At 43.2% G+C, this 18,650-nt stretch overlaps 1 protein-coding gene across 1 annotated transcript in view; it reads left to right on the top strand.

Annotated features, from left to right (window-relative positions):
• The window catches only part of LOC141103479 (very-long-chain enoyl-CoA reductase-like), a 130,235-nt gene that overhangs the window by 60,663 nt on the left and 50,922 nt on the right, over nt 1-18,650 (top strand). Inside the window, exons 6-11 of the mRNA XM_073593114.1 lie at nt 1,450-1,553; nt 13,158-13,273; nt 13,359-13,464; nt 14,332-14,404; nt 14,499-14,542; nt 16,602-16,659. Of these exons, the coding sequence (XP_073449215.1) occupies nt 1,450-1,553; nt 13,158-13,273; nt 13,359-13,464; nt 14,332-14,404; nt 14,499-14,542; nt 16,602-16,659 (501 nt within the window). The remainder of the gene's footprint in view (nt 1-1,449; nt 1,554-13,157; nt 13,274-13,358; nt 13,465-14,331; nt 14,405-14,498; nt 14,543-16,601; nt 16,660-18,650) is intronic.

Here is an 18,650-nt window from a genome sequence, read left to right as displayed (position 1 = left end):
AGGTAAAGAGGCTCCCATGGGAATTAAAGCACACTCTACTAGGGCTATGGCAGCTTCGCAGGTGGAAAGAGCTGGAGCAACGCCAGAGCAGATTTGCAAGGCAGCAGTATGGTCCAGTTATACCACCTTTGTGAAACATTAGAGTGGATCTGTTATCGGCAAATGAGCAGGCCTTTGGGCGAAAGGTTCTGCAAGCTGTTGCTCCGCCCTAAAATGGTAAGTGCTTGCCTAGCCTCTCATTGTGGCTGTCCTGAAAGACGGGGGGGATTAGAGTTACGCTTACCGGTAACATCTTTTCCAGTAGTCTTTCAGGACAGCCCTAGTTGCCCGCCCAAATTTTTTTGGGGGGTTTTGAGGAAGACCTAAACGCAGGCACAATAGTAATATGTGATGGTATGTTAACGTGTTCTTGTGTCTCCCCAGCTGACCGGAGGTGCTCTAGAAAAAACTGAGGCTGGTAGGGGGAGGTGAAAATTTATGGGGGCTGACGCAGTGTTTCCAAAGGAAGATGAGGAGCCAAGGTCTCATTGTGGCAATCCTAAAAGACGTTACCGTTACTTTTATTTTTTAATTTTTTTTTTTATTTTGGCTTTTTCCTGTTATCTGCCAGTAAATATTTTTTAAATTCCTTTAACGGATCAAGCTGTCCAGCAAAAGTGACAGCTTAGACAGTTGAGACAAACCATTTGACACTGACAGGGGTACTTACAATTTTCATCTTCATTTTTGTAAAACCTTTATCCCAAAAGGATAAAAACTGTTGCTTTAACTACTTAAAAAGCGTTAACTTGCGTTTGGCTTTGTTAGACACACCCAACTAAATCTGCCAGTGCATCTAACACCATCTTCTCCCCAGATTGACCATGCTGCTTTCCAAAGGTGTCTCTGTGCCTCTATCCAGAGTGGAAACACCCGAAGGGTAGATTCATACCAGATGCGGTGGGACTGCCGTTGGGTGGCTGTTTCAGTGCAGTCCCACCGCATGGACAAGGCAAAATGTGGGCACAATGCATTGAAAAGCATTGCAAGCAGTACTTCTTCCCTTCAATCACTCAAGTTCAGTGCACCATCACTGCGTTTATCTCAGCTGGGTCACACTGTAGTGCAGCGGCTGGCGTGAATCAGTCCTTCGACAGGAAGTGTTACTGACTGAATTATGTAGTAACAAATGCAACTACCACACTAGGTAAGCTGCAGGATATTTAAACTTTTGGGTTTAAGACTGCTTTGATATGTTCTCATACCCACAAGCTTGGACAATAGATTAATTATCCAGTTTTATGGTTGTGTGTCGTATAGAAGGAAAATTGAATGCACTGTGCTTTTGTAAATACTTGCCATTTTCTCTATACGTTTTTTTTTTTTTTTTTTTTCCTGCTACATTGGCAGCTGTTTCAGAATCAAATTTATTACCTTTCTTTGCAAGTAATTCTTGTATGCTTGTTACAGAAGGCAGATCACTGAAAGATGAAGAAATACTGCAGAACCTACCAGTTGGCACAACAGCTACCTTATATTTCAGGGATTTGGGCCCTCAGGTTGGATGGACTATGGTACTATATCATTCTTTTCATTGCCATTGGTTATATCTACTTTCCAGTTTGTTTTTTTTTTTTTTTTCTTTTTTTTTCTTTTTTTGGTACCTTTATCAAGAATTTGTATAACAAAATGGAATGGATAGCTTTACTCAAGGTATGCCAAACTGCTGTTTTTTGGGCTACTTGCTGCTCATTTACTCCCCCAGCTGGTTTAGAGAATTAAGTTGAATGAGGGCAACGCTGTTTTCCATGTGAAAGCTTATACTCCAGCTGAATATACCATATAATGTTTTATACAGTAAAATGATGTAGGTGCAATTATTGGTATAATAGTAGCAAGTCCTACTTTGTGGTGGTGTTTTTTTTTTTCTTTGATTTGATGCAGCCCTCAGACATAATGTGGCCCTTTTAAAATCTTCAGCCCACTACTTCAATTGAGTTTTTACATGCCCATTTTAAACTCTTCCAACAAAGACAAAGTGCGCTATAAAAACTAGATTTACCAGTAATTTTTACAAAGAAAGTGAAATGAAGAGACACAGGTAAATGGCTTATTAAACCACAGAATGTGATAAGTGAATACTTTAATTTTTTTTTTTTTTTCTCCAGTCCTCTTTCAGGACAGAAAACCTGGCAGGAAACACAATCGGAACAAGCAATTAAAATCCCCTCACAAACGCTTGTCTCTCAGTTTAGATTGTTTCCTACCACAGAACATTTTTTACTGACCTGATACCATTGGGCAGGAAGGACTCACTCCCACCCCCCGAGATGAAGCTGTGGAACTATACAGCTGAAACCACTTCATAAAAGCTCAGTGGGTTCTCCCTTTTGGCTCCAGGATTTTGGCCTCCAAATGGTCTGACTCCTAAGGTGTTCAGGAAGCTCAGGTCTGTCTCTCGCTTTCAGTTTCGTGGGCGCAAGTATGGAAGCATAAGCTATTTCCAGCCTTCTTCTGAGTAAAGTGTATGATTGGGCAACACAACTGCCCTCTCTGTGAGCACTCCTGCTGGCCAGAAACTGAGTTACTGTGTATTCCATGCGAGTAGCTGGTCCACGCGCTGGGGGTGCATTCAGGTTGCGGCATCTGGCTATTTCTAGCAGCGGATGAGCAGCACCTGTGTCCATAGCAGTTTTCTCTAAGTTGGCTGAGGACTTCCAGGAAAATCATTACACACAACTTCCCCACAGAGGACGCAGCATTCATTGGGGGCTGTATACAACATCTCAACCATCATCCCATGGATTCTGACGATGGAAAGGCATTCGCTTGAAGACAGTCTCTTGTAGGCCATGTATACTACTGAACAGATCCCTGATGACACCCTAAAAATATGGCCTAGCAACGAAGTCTCATCTACTTAGCCCTCCAGTATCCGGTAACCAATATCCTAAGTGACATCAGAGTGGGTGGGGGGGCGCAGCAGACAGTCAGTCCCTTTTTATCACCTCAGTGAAAGGAAATCTCTGACCGTCCCTATATCTTCCAGCCTCTGAGGGCAGTCTATCATTTGTCATTTGGAGTGTATAGACCATCCTAAACTTTTCTCACTCCACTGCCCAGGGACCCCAAAAAAGTGTAAGCCTTACTGCAGGGACTCAAAGATTTGGCAGCTCAAGAGGTAGTCACTCCCATTCAGCAGGTGGCTTTTTCAGGGATTCTAATCCCACATTTGTTGTATGCTAGCTGTCATGGAGTATACAGGCTCATTACAAAACAAATTAAACACATTTGTGGAATACAAAAGTTTCTGTATATGCAGTGCAAGTCGAATCTCCTGAAGGATTTATTCATGGTGAATGCTGGCTGTGTGGGACACCTATCTCCATGTTACTATTTGTCAAGAGCATAGTTCCTGCAAATTCTGATATTGACAAAACAAGGAATTGGTCATTGGCAGTTTTGAGCCCTGCCGTTTTTGCCTAGCAGCCTATAGTCCATTAATTTTTTTTATTTTCCCCATTCATCTTTCAGGACAGCACCATAGAGAGACACCGGCTCCTCCCCTCTTAGGAAACACCGCCTTCCAATTCAATATTTAAATCTCATCCTCCCAACGGCCCCTCAGTTCAGGTGTTTCATCCGGTGGGGAGACACTGCTTGGGAACCGTGGCGGATCAGTCAGGGAGACTGAAGCCAAAGATTTTGTGTGAGGAAGAGGGAGAGTCGGGTCTCTCTAGCTCTTTCCCTCTACTATTGTTTGTTCAGTTAGGTAAAGGCTGGGGAAGCCATACTTACCTGTTTTTAAAACTGAATTGGCGCGCCTCAGCCTCTCTTGGGGAAAGAGACAGCTGAGGAGGTCCGTGTTTCTTCTGCCCAGGGGGGCGCTGTGGGAAGTGCCTGAGTCTCTCCTGCTTGTTCAAGCAGCCAGCGTTTGAAGCTCTATGGCCGGGTCGGATGACGGGTGACGTCAGTTCCGGCGAGGGCGGGCACTTCCTAGGCTGGATGCTGCTTTTTCTCAGGTTTCCAGGCAAACAGATCTGGCCTTCGAGGACATGGGGGTTCTTGCAGACCCCATGGACAGAAGGATGGACTCTCTCTTAAAGAAGTCCTGGGATTCGTCACAGGGAAACCTTAAGCCTGCCATGGCGGTCACAGTAGTGGCCCGCAATATGGAATATTGGCTTACGCAGATAAAGGCGCATATTGAGGCAGGAACGCCAAAAGACTATTTTGGCTTCCTTTCCCATGCTACTTAAGGGTGTAGCGTATATTGCGGACGCTTCCGCCGAATCAGTGCGCATGTCCGCAAGGTCTTCAGCCCTCACTAATTCGGCTCGAAGGGCCCTATGGCTTAAGACGTGGCAAGGAGACAGCGCGTCTAAAGTTAAACTCTGTGGAATTCCCCTCACAGGAGATCTCTTGTTTGGCCCAGGTTTAGAGACCGTTTTAGACCGGACGGCCGATAAGAAAAAGGCCTTTCCCATTAAAAAGAAGTTTGGGGAGCAGGCTAAAAGAAAGTTTCGCCCTCAGAGAAAGTTTGAAACCCCAAAAGGAGAGCGGCAGAAAAAAGCTTGGGGGCAGAAGGGCAAGGGGCGGGGAGGGGCGATTTTTCACCCTCCTGAACAGCCCAAGAAGACCCAATGACGGGGTAACCACGGTGGGAGGAAGATTGGGGGCCTTCCTCCCACAATGGGAGATGATCACCTCCAACCAGTTTGTGTTAGGGATCATAAGAAGAGGTTACCAGCTAGAGTTCTCAGAACCTCCTCAGCACAGACTTCTGGTCACCGAGCTGCCAAAGTGTGCAGAGAAAGCGTCAGCTCTTCTATCCTCCCTACAGGAGTTAGAGGAACAAGAGGTGATAGTGAGGGTTCCTGTAGAGGAGATAGGCAGAGGCTTTTACTCCCACATTTTTGTGGTCCGCAAGCCTTCGGGAAAATTCAGGCTTATCATGAATCTGAAGCCTCTGAATGTCTCAATTACCTAGAGGAAATTCCGGATGGATTCTGTCTATTCGATGAAAGCGCTTCTTCCCCCAAATTGCTTCATGGCGTCAATAGACTTAAAGGACGCTTATCTGCACATTCCAGTCGCAGAAAGTTACCAGAGGTTTCTCAGACTGGCGGTGAAAACTGGGGAAGGAACGTTTCATCTACAGTTCAAAGCACTCCCCTTTGGACTATCCTCTTCCCCCTGCATCTTCACCAAAGTGATGGTGGAGGTCCTGGCTTTCTTGCGGCTCAGAGCCATCTCTGTAGTCGCGTACCTGGACAACCTACTCCTGTTTGCTCCTTCCCCGGAGCAGTTGTACCAGGATCTTCAGGTAGCAAGAGACAGCTTAGAAAACCTGGGATGGCTCTTGAACCTGGAAAAATCCAGTTTGGTTCCGGCCCAAAAGGTCACCTTCCTGGGCTATGTACTGGATTCGACAAAACAAAAAGTGTTCCTTCCAGCAGAAAAAATCCAGAAGGTGGACAGAGCAATATTACTGCTCCAGGGCAGCAGTCAGATCTCAGTAAGGAAAGCAATGTCAGCACTGGGCTTACTGACTTCCACGCTTCCGGCAGTTCAGTGGGCAGGGCTGCACTTTTGCCCCCTACAGCTGTTTATTCTGAGTGTCTGGGACCACAGTCCAGCATCTCTGGACTCCCTTATATCTGTGCCAGGTCAGGTCAAAAGGTCCCTCTGGTGGTGGAGGAAAGGGTCCAATCTCTCACAGGGCCTGGAGTGGGTTCTTCCAGTGTCCAGAACGGTTACGACCGATGCGAGCGGCACAGGGTGGGGAGCACACCTAGATTCCCAGATGATGCAAGGCACCTGGGAAAAAGAAGACGCAAAGAAGTCCTCGAACTGGAGGGAACTGAGAGCAATAGAGTTGGCTCTCAGAGCTTTTCAGAGAGAACTCCTGGGGCAGCATGTGAGGGTCCGTTCGGACAACTCATCAGCAGTGGCCTACATCAACAGGCAAGGGGGAACCAGGAGCAGATCCTTGTGGGGTCTGGCAGAATCCATCCTCAGGTGGGCCGAAGGGAGCATTCTCTCTCTGCAATACATCTGAAGGGGGAGCAGAACCACGTAGCAGATTTTCTGAGCAGAAAAATGCTGAAGGAAGGCGACTGGGTCTTGAACCAGGACATCTTCGAGATGATTACTCGGAAGTGGAGGGTCCCCTCCGTGGATCTCTTCGCCTCAAAGGCGAATACGAAAGCTCGTCTGTTCTTTTCCCTAAACAGATGGGACGGAGCAGCCGGGGTGGATGCACTAGCTCAGAGCTGGCGTTTCTCAAAGTGTTATGCCTTCCCCCCTCCCGTAATGATTCCAGCAGTTCTGAGAAAATTTCGGTCAGAAGACACAACCCTCATTCTGATCGCACCACACTGGCCAAGGAGGCCGTGGTTCTCCCTCTTGAAGAGTCTGACAGTGGAGCCTCCCTGGATTCTGCCTATCCGGGAGGATCTTCTCTCTCAGGGTCCAATCTGTTGCCCTCAGGTGGAGCGATGGAACCTCGCAGCGTGGCTACTGAGGAAGAATTGCTAAAGGGCAAAGGTTTCTCGGATCGGCTAGTGACAACTCTCCTAAATTGCAGGAAAAGAGAGACGCAAGCCATTTACCTAAAGGTGTGGAAACGCTTTAACAGTTGGTGCACAGAAAGCTCCTTCGATGTACGAAGTTCTGTAGCAGTATTAGAGTTTCTGCAGGCAGAAGCGGACAAAGGATTAGCCCTTAGCACCTTGAAAGGACAAGTATCGGCACTAAGCGTTTTCCTGGAAAAGCCGCTAGCTATAGATCCTTGGGTAGCTAGGTTTTTTAGAGCTTTAGGCAGACAGAGGCCTGTTAAAAGTTCCCCATTCCCAGTGTGGGATCTTTCCTTAGTTTTACAGTCTCTTACAGGGGATCCTTTTGAGCCATTGGAATCCTGTACCTTGAAGTTGATCACCCTCAAAACTGTGTTTTTGGTGGCGATCACCACAGCAAGGAGAGTAAGTGAACTCGAAGCCCTTTCTATTAGGGCGCCTTTTTTTCAGGTTTTTCCGGACCGTTTGATTTTTAAAACGGATCCGGCCTTTTTACCAAAAGTGGCCTCTAGTTTTCATAGGGGCCAGGAAATTATTTTACCTACCTTCTGTTCGAATCCTGCTGAGGGAACAGGAGCATATTTTTCACAAACTGGACGTTAGAAGGTGCGTCCTTCAGTACTTAGATAGTACAAAACAGTTTAGGAAATCCGATTCTTTTTTTGTATTGTTTTCAGGGGCTAGGAAAGGGTTCAAAGCCTCTAGACGATCAATAGCCAGATGGTTAAGGTTGGCCATTAGCCAGGCCTATGTAATCGGGGGTTTGGAGCCCCCGGAGGGTATTAAAGCACATTCCACCAGGGCAGTGGGCTGGTGCTTCTCCGGAGCAGATCTGTAGAGCAGCAACGTGGTCCAGTTTTTCCACGTTTGTGAAGCATTACAGATTGGACCTGCTGTCAGCCAAAGACCAAGCCTTTGGGCGTAAGGTGCTGCAGGCAGTAGTCCCTCCCTAAGGTAAGGTGCTCGCTTATCCTCTCTATGGTGCTGTCCTGAAAGATGAATGGGGAAAAACGGAGTTACTTACCGGTAACATCCTTTTCCAGGAATCTTTCAGGACAGCACTAGTACCCACCCAGGTTTTTGATTATCTATGAGAACTCATCGCATGAGAACGTCAGGTAAGATAAAGATTTGTATGACGTATTCTTGTGTCTCCCCAGCTGGCCGGAGGAACTCGTGAAGAACTGAGGGGCCGTTGGGAGGATGAGATTTAAATATTGAATTGGAAGGCGGTGTTTCCTAAGAGGGGAGGAGCCGGTGTCTCTCTATGGTGCTGTCCTGAAAGATTCCTGGAAAAGGATGTTACCGGTAAGTAACTCCGTTTTTTTTTTTTTATTGTATTGGGCAGAGGGCAGAATCTTCTCTGCAGCCCATGTGAAGGGGACTTCAAATGTGGAGGCAGATTTAAATCAAAAGACCATTTGTCAAGGAGAATAAAGCAGGAAATGTTTGTACGGTTTTTGGACCCGTTTGGGGTACCAGAAATGTGTATTTGCCAACAGAACAAACAGGAAGTTAAAGTCTTACTTTTCTCTTTTCCAAGAGTCGGTCCTGGGGCATCAATGCCCTGGCCCAGGACTGGGATTTTGGTGTGGCTTGCACCTTTCCTCCTGAATCCGTTTCATGTACTACAAAAGTTAAGTCCATCAGTATGCAGTCTAATCCGGATAACCCATGATGGCCAAAGATGTGGTTCTTGAAACTGGAAGCTGATGCAGTGGAAGTACTGGCACATTTTCAAACGGGTCAGATTTTGTTGCTCTAGGGTCCGGTCTATCTCTCCAGACCAGAGTTCTTTCAACTGATTGCTTAGTTTGTGTGCAGCAGAGCTTAAAAGAAATCTTGTTCAGACAGTGATTGGTACTCTAGTCAACTAGAAAGGTTGTTACAAGAAAAATCTATGCAAAAATGTGTTGGTGTAGGGAGAGAGAGCTTTCCCTCCCTGCAGTCCCTACTGTACATGAGTTCCTTCAAGTCAATAGTGTGGCTCTCAGCACTTTGAGTGCAAGTGGCTGTGTTCTATATTTTTGGATTTAAAATTGTCACAAGACCCACTGGTGACCCCCTCTGTTGGAGAGAGGGGGTCATTCCTCTTAGAGGTTGTAAACCACACCCCCCCCCAAAAAAAAAAACCTGTAAGACACTGGCATAATGAACAAGTATCCACTGCATATTTGCTCATTATGAAATATCTTAGAACGAAGCCCGCTCAGCAGTGCCCGCACACCACTGAGACTCCTCTTCCCCGGTGTTTCTTCCGGTTGTGTGGTTCGGCGATGTGAATGACAGGAGTCACGATGACGTCACTCCCGCATATGCTGATGAAACTCACATGATGTGAGTGAAATGCATCAACGTCACAATGTCATGTGAATCCAACTTCATCTTCATCTAATATGGCTCCCTTTCACCTGCCGTACTACCTGACCAACTTCCAGCACACATAGCCATTCGCTTGCATGGCACACACCAAACCTTCTAGACAATGAAGATGTAGAGGTAGGTGATGTCAATCTCCTACACACAATGACTCCCTATTCTGCTTTACTGCTACCTTGGAGGCCTGTGGAATTTGGAAGCACAGACTAGCGGGACCACTATCATCGTGAACAACCAGTCGATGAGGTCTGAGCATCAGTGAGTATCTGGGTGAGCCTGTTCCAGGGACGCTGCTCCCGATTTATTTATTTTTTTAATTTATTTTGTTTTTTGTTTTTTATATATCCTTTTATTTCACCGCTGTTGCCACCACTGTGTGGAAGTCTCCTCACCCCTGCACATCAGGCTGAGGTTCTCTAATTCTTCCCTTCCTCCACTCCCCTGTTAGCCTACATTGCATGGTGGTTAAACTGTCCTCTTATCTTTCATCTGTGCCTGCAAGCACCTGAAAATACAGCAGTCCACACAGCATGACCGGCTTGGTCCTCTCCCTACTGTTTTCAAGGACTATTTTTGACGTGTCCCTCAGTTGACATTGGCCGTGGCTGTTTTTCATTAAAGTATCTCAATTAGTGTAAATGGTTGGCTGGAGGTGTGCAAATGGGTAATGCGTGTGAGCCTGGGTCCTCCTTTTATTAATTTTTGACAACGTTGTCTTAAATAGTTTTTATTATGGTGTGGTGAAGGTTGCACTTGTTGTGGAATTTCCATTGTATTAATACACTTCTCGTTTGATATTTCTACACCGTTGTGTTTCCCTTTGGGGTTATTTTCATCTTGGTATTTCTATATCCAAGTTTCCCTGCATCTGTCCATACGCATGAGCCGCCAGTCACACACAGGATCCTGAAGAAATGGCATTGGCGGCATTCCTTCAGAGCACATGCGCCAATGACTTAATTGACGCAATATACAGTATATATCTCCGAAACCGTGCAAGTTTAGGAGATATTTACAGTACCTATAGGTAAAAACAAACCAGGGGAGTTTACTTCCTCTTTTTAAGGTAAGATTCCCCCCCCCCCCATTGGATTTGTCAAAGCGACTGGATGCCTTGACTAGATAACAATTTGAACCTATCATAGAAGTCTCTTTAAAATGTTTGACCATCGATAGGATCTACAAACCTCCTAGCTTATCTGTTAAAGAGCTTTTTCTAACCATTTTATGGGACAGTGTCATATTGATAGGTCATATTGATACCAGATCTTCTATTTACCATTGGTATCCCTGTTTCACAGATCCTAAAATAGTTTTTGGAATGACCCGAAGGATCTAAGGGAGAAGTTTCACTGCTTGGATGTCAGAAGGTGTTCCCTGTGTTACAAAGAGCTAAAAATGTTAGGTCTAGCCATTTTGTTCTTTAGTGGCCCCAGAAAAGGGATTATTGCCTTTGATTGCCAGATGCATTAGGCATGCAGGTTCTCAGTTTTTCCTTCTGAGGTAAAGACCTACTCCACCAGATCGTTGGCCATGTTTTGGGCCAGGACACAAATGCCAGGCAGTGATCCCACCCTAACGAAGGCCTATATTACGTGTTGTGTGGGTTTGTTTTTTTTTTTTTTTGTTTTTTTTCTTTTTCAGGTTTGCTGTCCTGGTAGATTGATGAAAATCTCAGTCACTTACAGGTAATGGTTTTCCTGGGATTCTTCCAGGACTGCAGGCCTACTTTCCCACCCTGGACATTTTGGTGTTTGGATATATGGTTCCCCTCGTGCACTAGTGGAGGTAGTCTACTTTTTTTTTTTTTTTTTTTGTCAACTGAGGGGGTAGATGGGGATTTTAACTGCTTGTTCTGATTGTTTTACCGGTCAGGGTAGAGCCAAACATCTTTCAGGTTTGCTGTCCTAGAAGATTCTCAAACAATTACAGGTTACTGATTAGTCTAACTGGGATTTTCATATTAGTGCAGTGTTCATAAAGCACAAAAGTTAATGCCTGTAAATTTTTCCTTACAACTTTAATGCCTGATTCTTAAGCAAAAGTTAGGTGACAAAATATATTTAGCTAGTATCGTATGTTTCTGTAGGAGGTTTGTCATGTTGCAAAAGCACTGTAAGACTTTAGAAATATTTGTAGAAAACAGAACATACCACCTTCTCCCATGGTGTGCTGTCTCAACACACCATCAGGGATTGTATTCCCATAGTAAGGGAACTGCAAGCCTTCATATATTATGCCACTCCAGTCAGCATGCTTTCAGATGGGGGTGGTTCATTTGTTATCACACAGAGGCATTGGACAATTGATTTTAGAGTTGTGGTGCTTTTTCACTTTGAGCTCCCCATCAATGTTAAATGTACTTGGGCTGGAACTGAAGTGTATGCACAGCCAAAACTTAAAGTAGGAAAGGGTTCAAATACTACTGGGTTTTTAATGAAGTCTGTCCTGCTGGAGCTATATCCCTTTGCTTCCTGTCCTAAAAACACAACAAAAAATGAAGGGATTTCCATCAGACATTTCTCACTGAGACAGACATTGCTTCACAAGATTTCCCTTTTTATCTCTTGCTCAACTGTTAAAAGTTTAAAGCAAAAGTTTGCCCTGGGACTTTTAATGAGGCACAACACACACGGCCACTAAATACATGGTGTACAAATTCATTGATGAATAAATACAACTCGTCATTACAATACATGAAAAATCAATAAAATATTGTCAAGCTGATTCAGAAGAAGTCCATAATTTTATACATAGTATAATTGTTCTAAATGTCAATACATGATATAATTGAAAAATGCATCCTAAAAGCATGTTTAGGATCCAGTTTTCAATTTTATCATGTGTTTAAAATTCTGAACCTGTTTAATGTTTTGTAATGACTAACTATCGCATTCACAATAAATTTGTACGCTATGTATTAAGTGGCTGTGTGTGTTGCGCCTCATTTAACCACTTGAGGACCGAGCCTCTTTCGGATTTTGCTAGAAAATTATTTGGAACCCCTAAACTACTATATATAGATAGATATATTTTAACACCCTAGAGAATAAAATGGCGGGCGTTGCAATACTTTCTGTCACACCGTATTTGCGCAGCGGGCTTACAAGCGCACTTTTTTTTAATTAGAATAAGACAACAGTAAAGTTAGCCTAATTTTTTTTTTTTATATTGTGAAAGATGTTACCCCGAGTAAATTGATACCCAACATGTCATGCTTCAAAATTATGCCTGCTTGTGGAATGGTGACAAACTTTTACCCCTCCATAGGCGGCGTTTAAAAAAAATTCTACAGGTTGCATGTTTTGAGTTAGAGAGGTCTAGAATTATTGCTCTCGCTCTACCGATCGCGGCGATACCTCACATGTGTGGTTTGAACACTGTTTTCGTCGGGACGGGGGGCGCGTTTGAAAAAAAAACACTTTTTTTCTTATTTTATTTTTACACTGTTTTAAAAAAAAGGACCTCTTAAGTATGAGATCTGGGGTCAAAAAGACCTCAGATCTCATATTTACACTAAAATGCAAAAAAAAAAATAAAAAAATTGTCATTTAATTTTTTTATGGCCCTTTTTAAGAGCTATGGGCGGAAGTGATGTTTTGATGTCGCTTCCGCCCTGCATTGTTATGGAGATTGGTGGGGGCCATCTTCCTCTCTTGTCTCCATGCCCAGCATAGGTGAAGATCTGATTGCCGCTGACTGCTTCGGTAAGCGGCGGAGGGCACCGGAGCGCGGCGGGAGGCGGTCCCTCTCCCGCTGCTGATTAAAAGTGATTTTTGCAGTGAATTTGCCGCAGAGACCACTTTTGATCTGAAATCGGACCGCTCACTGTAAAGGATACCGCCATATAGCTGCTGCCATAACTATATTCCTTTTCAGAGTACCAACGTATCAGATGCAGCGTTTTAGCCTGGTTAAAGTCCCAGAACAATCTTATGCTTTTTAGATATGTAGGCGCATCATTGGATGCAGCAGACCACATACCTTATTTAACTGTAAAAGTTTGGTTTTCCCATCACTTACTTGGTGACAAAGGGGAAGGGGAAAATTCTATCAAATCAAGCAACCATTGCTGTTGGCAGCAGAGATTTCTCCATCCAAGTTGTTGTCATAGGAATCTATGCCTTTATGATAACTAGACTATTTAAACCTCAAGATTCAATTGTGCTTTAAGCTATAGATTTTTTTTTTTTTTTTTTACTTTTTCTCTTTTTGTTCCAGGTTTTCCTATTAGAATACGTAGGCCCACTTGTTATATATTTCTTTTTCTACTTCCGGATGCCTTTCCTCTATGACTTAACTATGACTATTACCTCCAGTCCACACTCTGTAATACAGTAAGTTCTATGACCATAAAATAGTTTAGTATCAAAGTGTTTTTAGCCCTAAAACTTCTAAAACTTCCTTTTAATTCCTCTGTAGCTTGGCATGCTGTTGTCATTCGTTCCATTATATTAAAAGATTGATTGAAACATTATTTGTTCATCGCTTTACCCATGGGACATTACCTCTGAAGAGCATGGTTAAGGTAAGGGCATTCTCTAAAACCATTGTAATAAACAAGACAAATTTCTTTAACTGAGCTCAGCTATAGGCTACTTTCGTTTTAAGTGAGAACAATGGGGGCTTTACTAATATTTCAGATCGGCAAGTCTGTATTCACATAAACCATAAATGGGGTGATGTAATTCTAAGTGGAGGGGGCAGGAGACAACCCTAACACTGGCCTGAGCAGTAAATGGTGGCATTTAAATTAATTATGCAGCCTAAATATCTCATAGAATATGGCTTACCAGCTCTTGTATTTTTTCCAGGAATAACCAGAACCAAGTGTCCGACTGGGACATGCACCGCAATAAAAAGCTGATTGCAGTTCTAGCCTTCCACTACCCTGCTAAAAATTGCTTTAGTTTTTTTTTCTGTGTTGCAGACGGGAGAAGTTCCCCTTACTTCCTGACTGGCAAAACATGTCAGCAGGTCAGGAAGTGTAGGGAAACTTCTAACAGAGCCCTGGATAGCAGTAAAACCCCAGCAGAGGCTGTGATGCTTCTCCACTCTAGTCCAAATTAGACATTTTGTTTAAGGTGCATACACACATCTATTTGAGAGATCCTTCCCGAAGCCTATGTGTGTCCCTATACAGAGGGCAGGGGAGTGCTTCAGTCTGCCCTGGTGCCTCTCTCAAAAAATGGCTGCGATGAATCCATAACAGCCAGCTGACCTCTCCCCAAGAAAGCTCAAGCAGGTATGAATTGTAGATCTACATGTAGTGATGGCAACATTCTAGGTAGTTTTGAAGGGGAACAGGAATTACAAGCTTATGTCAAGCCACAAACGCAATGGTTTATGTTAAAAATCATATTTGAATGCATAACATTCAGACTGTTCTTTACAGAACTGTATTTACTACTGGGGATTTGCTGCATGGCTGGCATACTACATCAACCACCCTCTTTATACTCCACCCTGTAAGTTTCAGTAAATTCCTTATTTATACCTTGCTTTAAACACAATCTGCTATATGAAATTTTATAATTTATATTTGTGTTCCGTGTTTCACAGCATATGGGAAAAAGCAGATAAGTTTGGCCATGGTCACTTTTTTGGTGAGTATAATATGTACTGAAATGTAAAGAATTTTTTTAGGCTGCAAATATTGAAGACCACATGGATGCTGTCGAGCTTTGTAGCACAGGGGTCCCCTTTTCAGTTGGAGGACCTAGCACAAAGACCTCCCCTCTCTAACCTTGCTATTCTATTTTTAAAACTCTGTCCCTGAATAGGTTTTGTCAAAAATTCTTAATACTGCCCCCCCCACCCCCCCACATCTGCTAAGACTAAAAGTGCTCAACAATAATAAAGTTGCTAATGCAGGTAGTGAGTGTAAGTTGCCTTCAGGCTCTGTGCATGCTTCTGGATAGATCACCAATCACCAAGCCAATCAGAGGGACAGGAAGTCAGATTTATTGGGCACTTTCCACACAAGTAGGGCCTTTTGGTTGGCATAGTTGTATGGAAGCAACATTTTATAGCAACTGTAGACTGCAACGGGGATATGATTAATAGCATACTTAAAACGAATGCTTTGCAGTGCCATTCATTTTCAAGGACAACATACTCACAATGGCATGCGCAACAACACAAAATGAATGGGCTGCTAGTACACCACAACCCAGCTGAAATCGAACATAATCTATTTTATTTTTTTTTTTTTTTTTTCTAAAGCAATGCATGACCTATGGTACACGCCAATGTGAGTATGTTGCCCTCTACTTTTAGTGCATTGGGATGCCATTGAAAATGAATGGCACTGCATTGGTATGACAATACATGCGAGTGACCCTAAAACTGTATGATGGGTAAACTAAATTTTTTTTTTTTTTTTGCAGAATATTATTGCAGTACATGTACATTTTCTCATGCTTGATTCTTTTAAGGCTCAATTAAAAAGACATTACTTATAATCTGAGTTGACCCTTGTACTGCTGGCTCCTGCATTCCTTGAAACTTCCTCGATCCCACACCTGTGCTGCAATCTTCCAGTTCAGTGGCAGTTAATAGGGCTAAGGGATCTGACATGCTGTCATCCAAAGTACCTGACTATGCCCCCTCCTAATATTCATAGAAAGTGTGCTGCAGCTTCTATGACTGAAACAGGATCTATGAATGGAGGGGTGGACCTTTTCAACTGTTCATTCTTGATATATAGATTGTGTTTTATTCATTAAAAGCTAGAGTATGGTTTCTGTAGCTTGAAATGGTCAGTGGAAACTGCCCGTAACAGCTCCCTCAGCTCTATTAACTCCTGTCACACTGGTAGATTATGGTGGCAGGGTGGGTGGGGGCACCAATTTCATGGAGAAGGATGTCAATGAATGCAGAAGCTAGTAGCTCATGGGTGGTAATATTCCTTGAAACCTCAAGCAGTGTCACTCCTGGCTGTTTTCTTCTTTTCTGGACTACAGAACTCTATCCACCCCTCTTTCAGTTGCATACATTGATTTATTTTCAGAAAAACCAATGTGCTCCCAATAGCCTGCCTGAACATTGGGTAGGAAGAGTTTTGGGGGATTTATTTCTGGGGGCATGCCTGCAGCAATAGTTTAGGGCATTGTGCTGATTCCTCCTTCTAGCTGCTGGTCCTGCAAAGTCTTTACAAGTGTGATCATGTTGGCAGAAGTAGTAAAAGTTGTTTCCTGCTAAAGGGAGAGGGTAATAGAACAACAAAAATGGTGAGACATGCTCTAGATGGGGTGAGGGAGTTTTTGAGTCATTCTTAGACAAATTGTTTGCACAAACATATTACACATTCTGACTACTGTGTTTTTCATGAAATGCTGGTGAGGCAAAGTAGTGACTTTCTTGCATATAGATATAAATTTAGATAGAAAAGGATTTCGTTTATAGTTCTCATATAGAACATTTTTGTGTTTCTTTGTGTCTAAGTGCTGAAAATAATTTTCAATGACAGAAGCATACAGAAGGCATTCCCATTAGAGTTTTAGCACACACATCACATTGAGATCTGAAATTGGCGGAAGACTATTCTATTGGTGTGATATGTTGCCATGATACTGTAACTCATGGTATTTACACGTGCATATTTTATCAAATTTAGATGAACTGAGCTTTTTCTGAACTTAATTAGATCTCCTCTTTTTACAGATGTGTGAAACTGGTAATTTTTCCATCCATGTAGCATTAAGCGGTCTAAAAGCAGATGGTAGGTACTTTATTTATTTATTTTCTTTGAAGGAAATACAGGTTTACTGAAAATAAAGGACATAACTTCAACTTTTCCTTTGCATAAAGATTTAAGGGGTAATATACAGTGCCTTGAAAAGGTATTCGTACCCCTTCAAATTTTCCACATTTTGTCATGTTACAACCAAAAATGTAAATGGGTTTTGTGATAGACAAACACAAAGTGGCACATAATTGTGAAGTGGAAGGAAAATGATAAATGGTTTTCAAGATATATTTTACAAATATCTGAAAAGTGTGGCATGCATTTGTATTCAGTCCCCCTTTTCTCTGATACCCCTAAATTAAAATCTAGTGGAACCAATTACCTTTAGAAGTCCCCTAATTAGAAACTAAGTGTCTATCTGTGTCTAATTAAATCTCAGTATAAATACAGCTGTCCTGTGGACCCCTCAGAGGTTTTCTGGAGAACCTTCATGAACAAACGGCATTATGAAGGCCAAGGAACACCAAACAGGTCAGGGACAAAATTGTGGAGAAGTTTAAAGCCGGGTAAGGTTATTTAAAAAAAAAAAAAAACTCCAAAGCTTTGAACATCTCACAAAGAACTGTTCAAACCATCATCCAAAACTGGAAAGAGTGTGGCACAACTGCAAACCTACCAAGACCTGGCCGTCCACCTTGACAGGCCAGGCAAGGCGAGCATTAATCGGTAGCGGGCAAGAGGCTCATGGTAACTCTGGAGGAGCTGTGGAGTTCCACAGCTCAGGTGGGAGAATCTTTCCACAGTAAACTATTAGCCATGCACTCCACAAATCTGGCCTTTATGGAAAAGTGGCAAGAAGAAAGCCATTGTTAAAAGAGAGCCATAAGACGTCCCATTTGCAGTTTGCAAGAGGCTATGTGGGGGACACAGCAAACATGTGGAAGAAGGTGCTCTGGTCAGATGAGACAAAAATTTTTACTTTTTTGCCTAAAAGCAAAATGCTACGTATGTGTGGCGGAAAAATAACACTGCACGTCACCCTGAACACACCATCCCCACCATGAAACAGGGTGGTGGCAGCATCATGTTGTGCGGATGCTTTTCTTCAGCAGGGACAGGGAAGCTGGTCAGAGTTGATGGGAAGATGGATGGAGCCAAATACAGGGCAATCTTAAAAGAAAACCTGTTAGATTCTGCAAAAGACTTAAGACTGGGACGGAAGTTCACCTTCCAGAAGGACAACAACCCTAAACATACAGCCAGAGCTACAATGGAATGGTTTAAATCAGGGGTCTCCAAACTATGGCCCCCAGTTGTTCAGGAACTACAATTCCTATCATGCCTAGTCATGTCTGTGAATGTCAGTTTTACAATGCCTCATGGGAAATGTAGTTCTGCAACAGCTGAAGGGCTGTAGTTTGGACATCCTTGGTTTGGATCAAAGCATATTCATGTGTTAGAATGGCACAAAGTCCAGACATAGATCCAATTGAGCATCTGTGGCAAGACTTTGAAAGTTGCTGGTTACAGATGCTCTCCAATCTGACAGCTTGAGCTGTTTTGCAAAGAATGAGCAAAATATTCCCTCTAAATGTGCAAAGCTGGTAGAGACCCCAAAAGACTTGCAGCTGTAATTGCAGTGAAAGGTGATTCTACAAATTACTGATTCAGGGGGACTGAATACAAATGCATGCCACACTTTTCACATATTTATTTGTAAAAAAGTGGAAAAGCATTTGTTTTCCTTCCACTTGACAATTATGTGCCATGTTGTGTTGGTCTATCACATAAAATCCCAATAAAACACATTTAGGTTTTTGGTTGGAACGTGGAAAATTTCAAATGGTATGATTACTTTTTCAAGGCACTGTAAGCCATTTCTTACATAAAACACAAAAGGAAAGCGCAGAGCACACCAGCAAAGTGCTCATGGGCACCAGTGTGGGACTGGCTTCAGTTAGTCTCTTCATGTAATTACCACCAGATGCTTTGTCTACTGCCATTTGTCACTGCTTTGTTGCCAG

This window comes from Aquarana catesbeiana, linkage group LG07, assembly GCF_042186555.1.
Source record: "Aquarana catesbeiana isolate 2022-GZ linkage group LG07, ASM4218655v1, whole genome shotgun sequence".
Taxonomy (NCBI): domain Eukaryota; kingdom Metazoa; phylum Chordata; class Amphibia; order Anura; family Ranidae; genus Aquarana; species Aquarana catesbeiana.
This window is presented reverse-complemented; position numbering and strand designations above follow the sequence as displayed.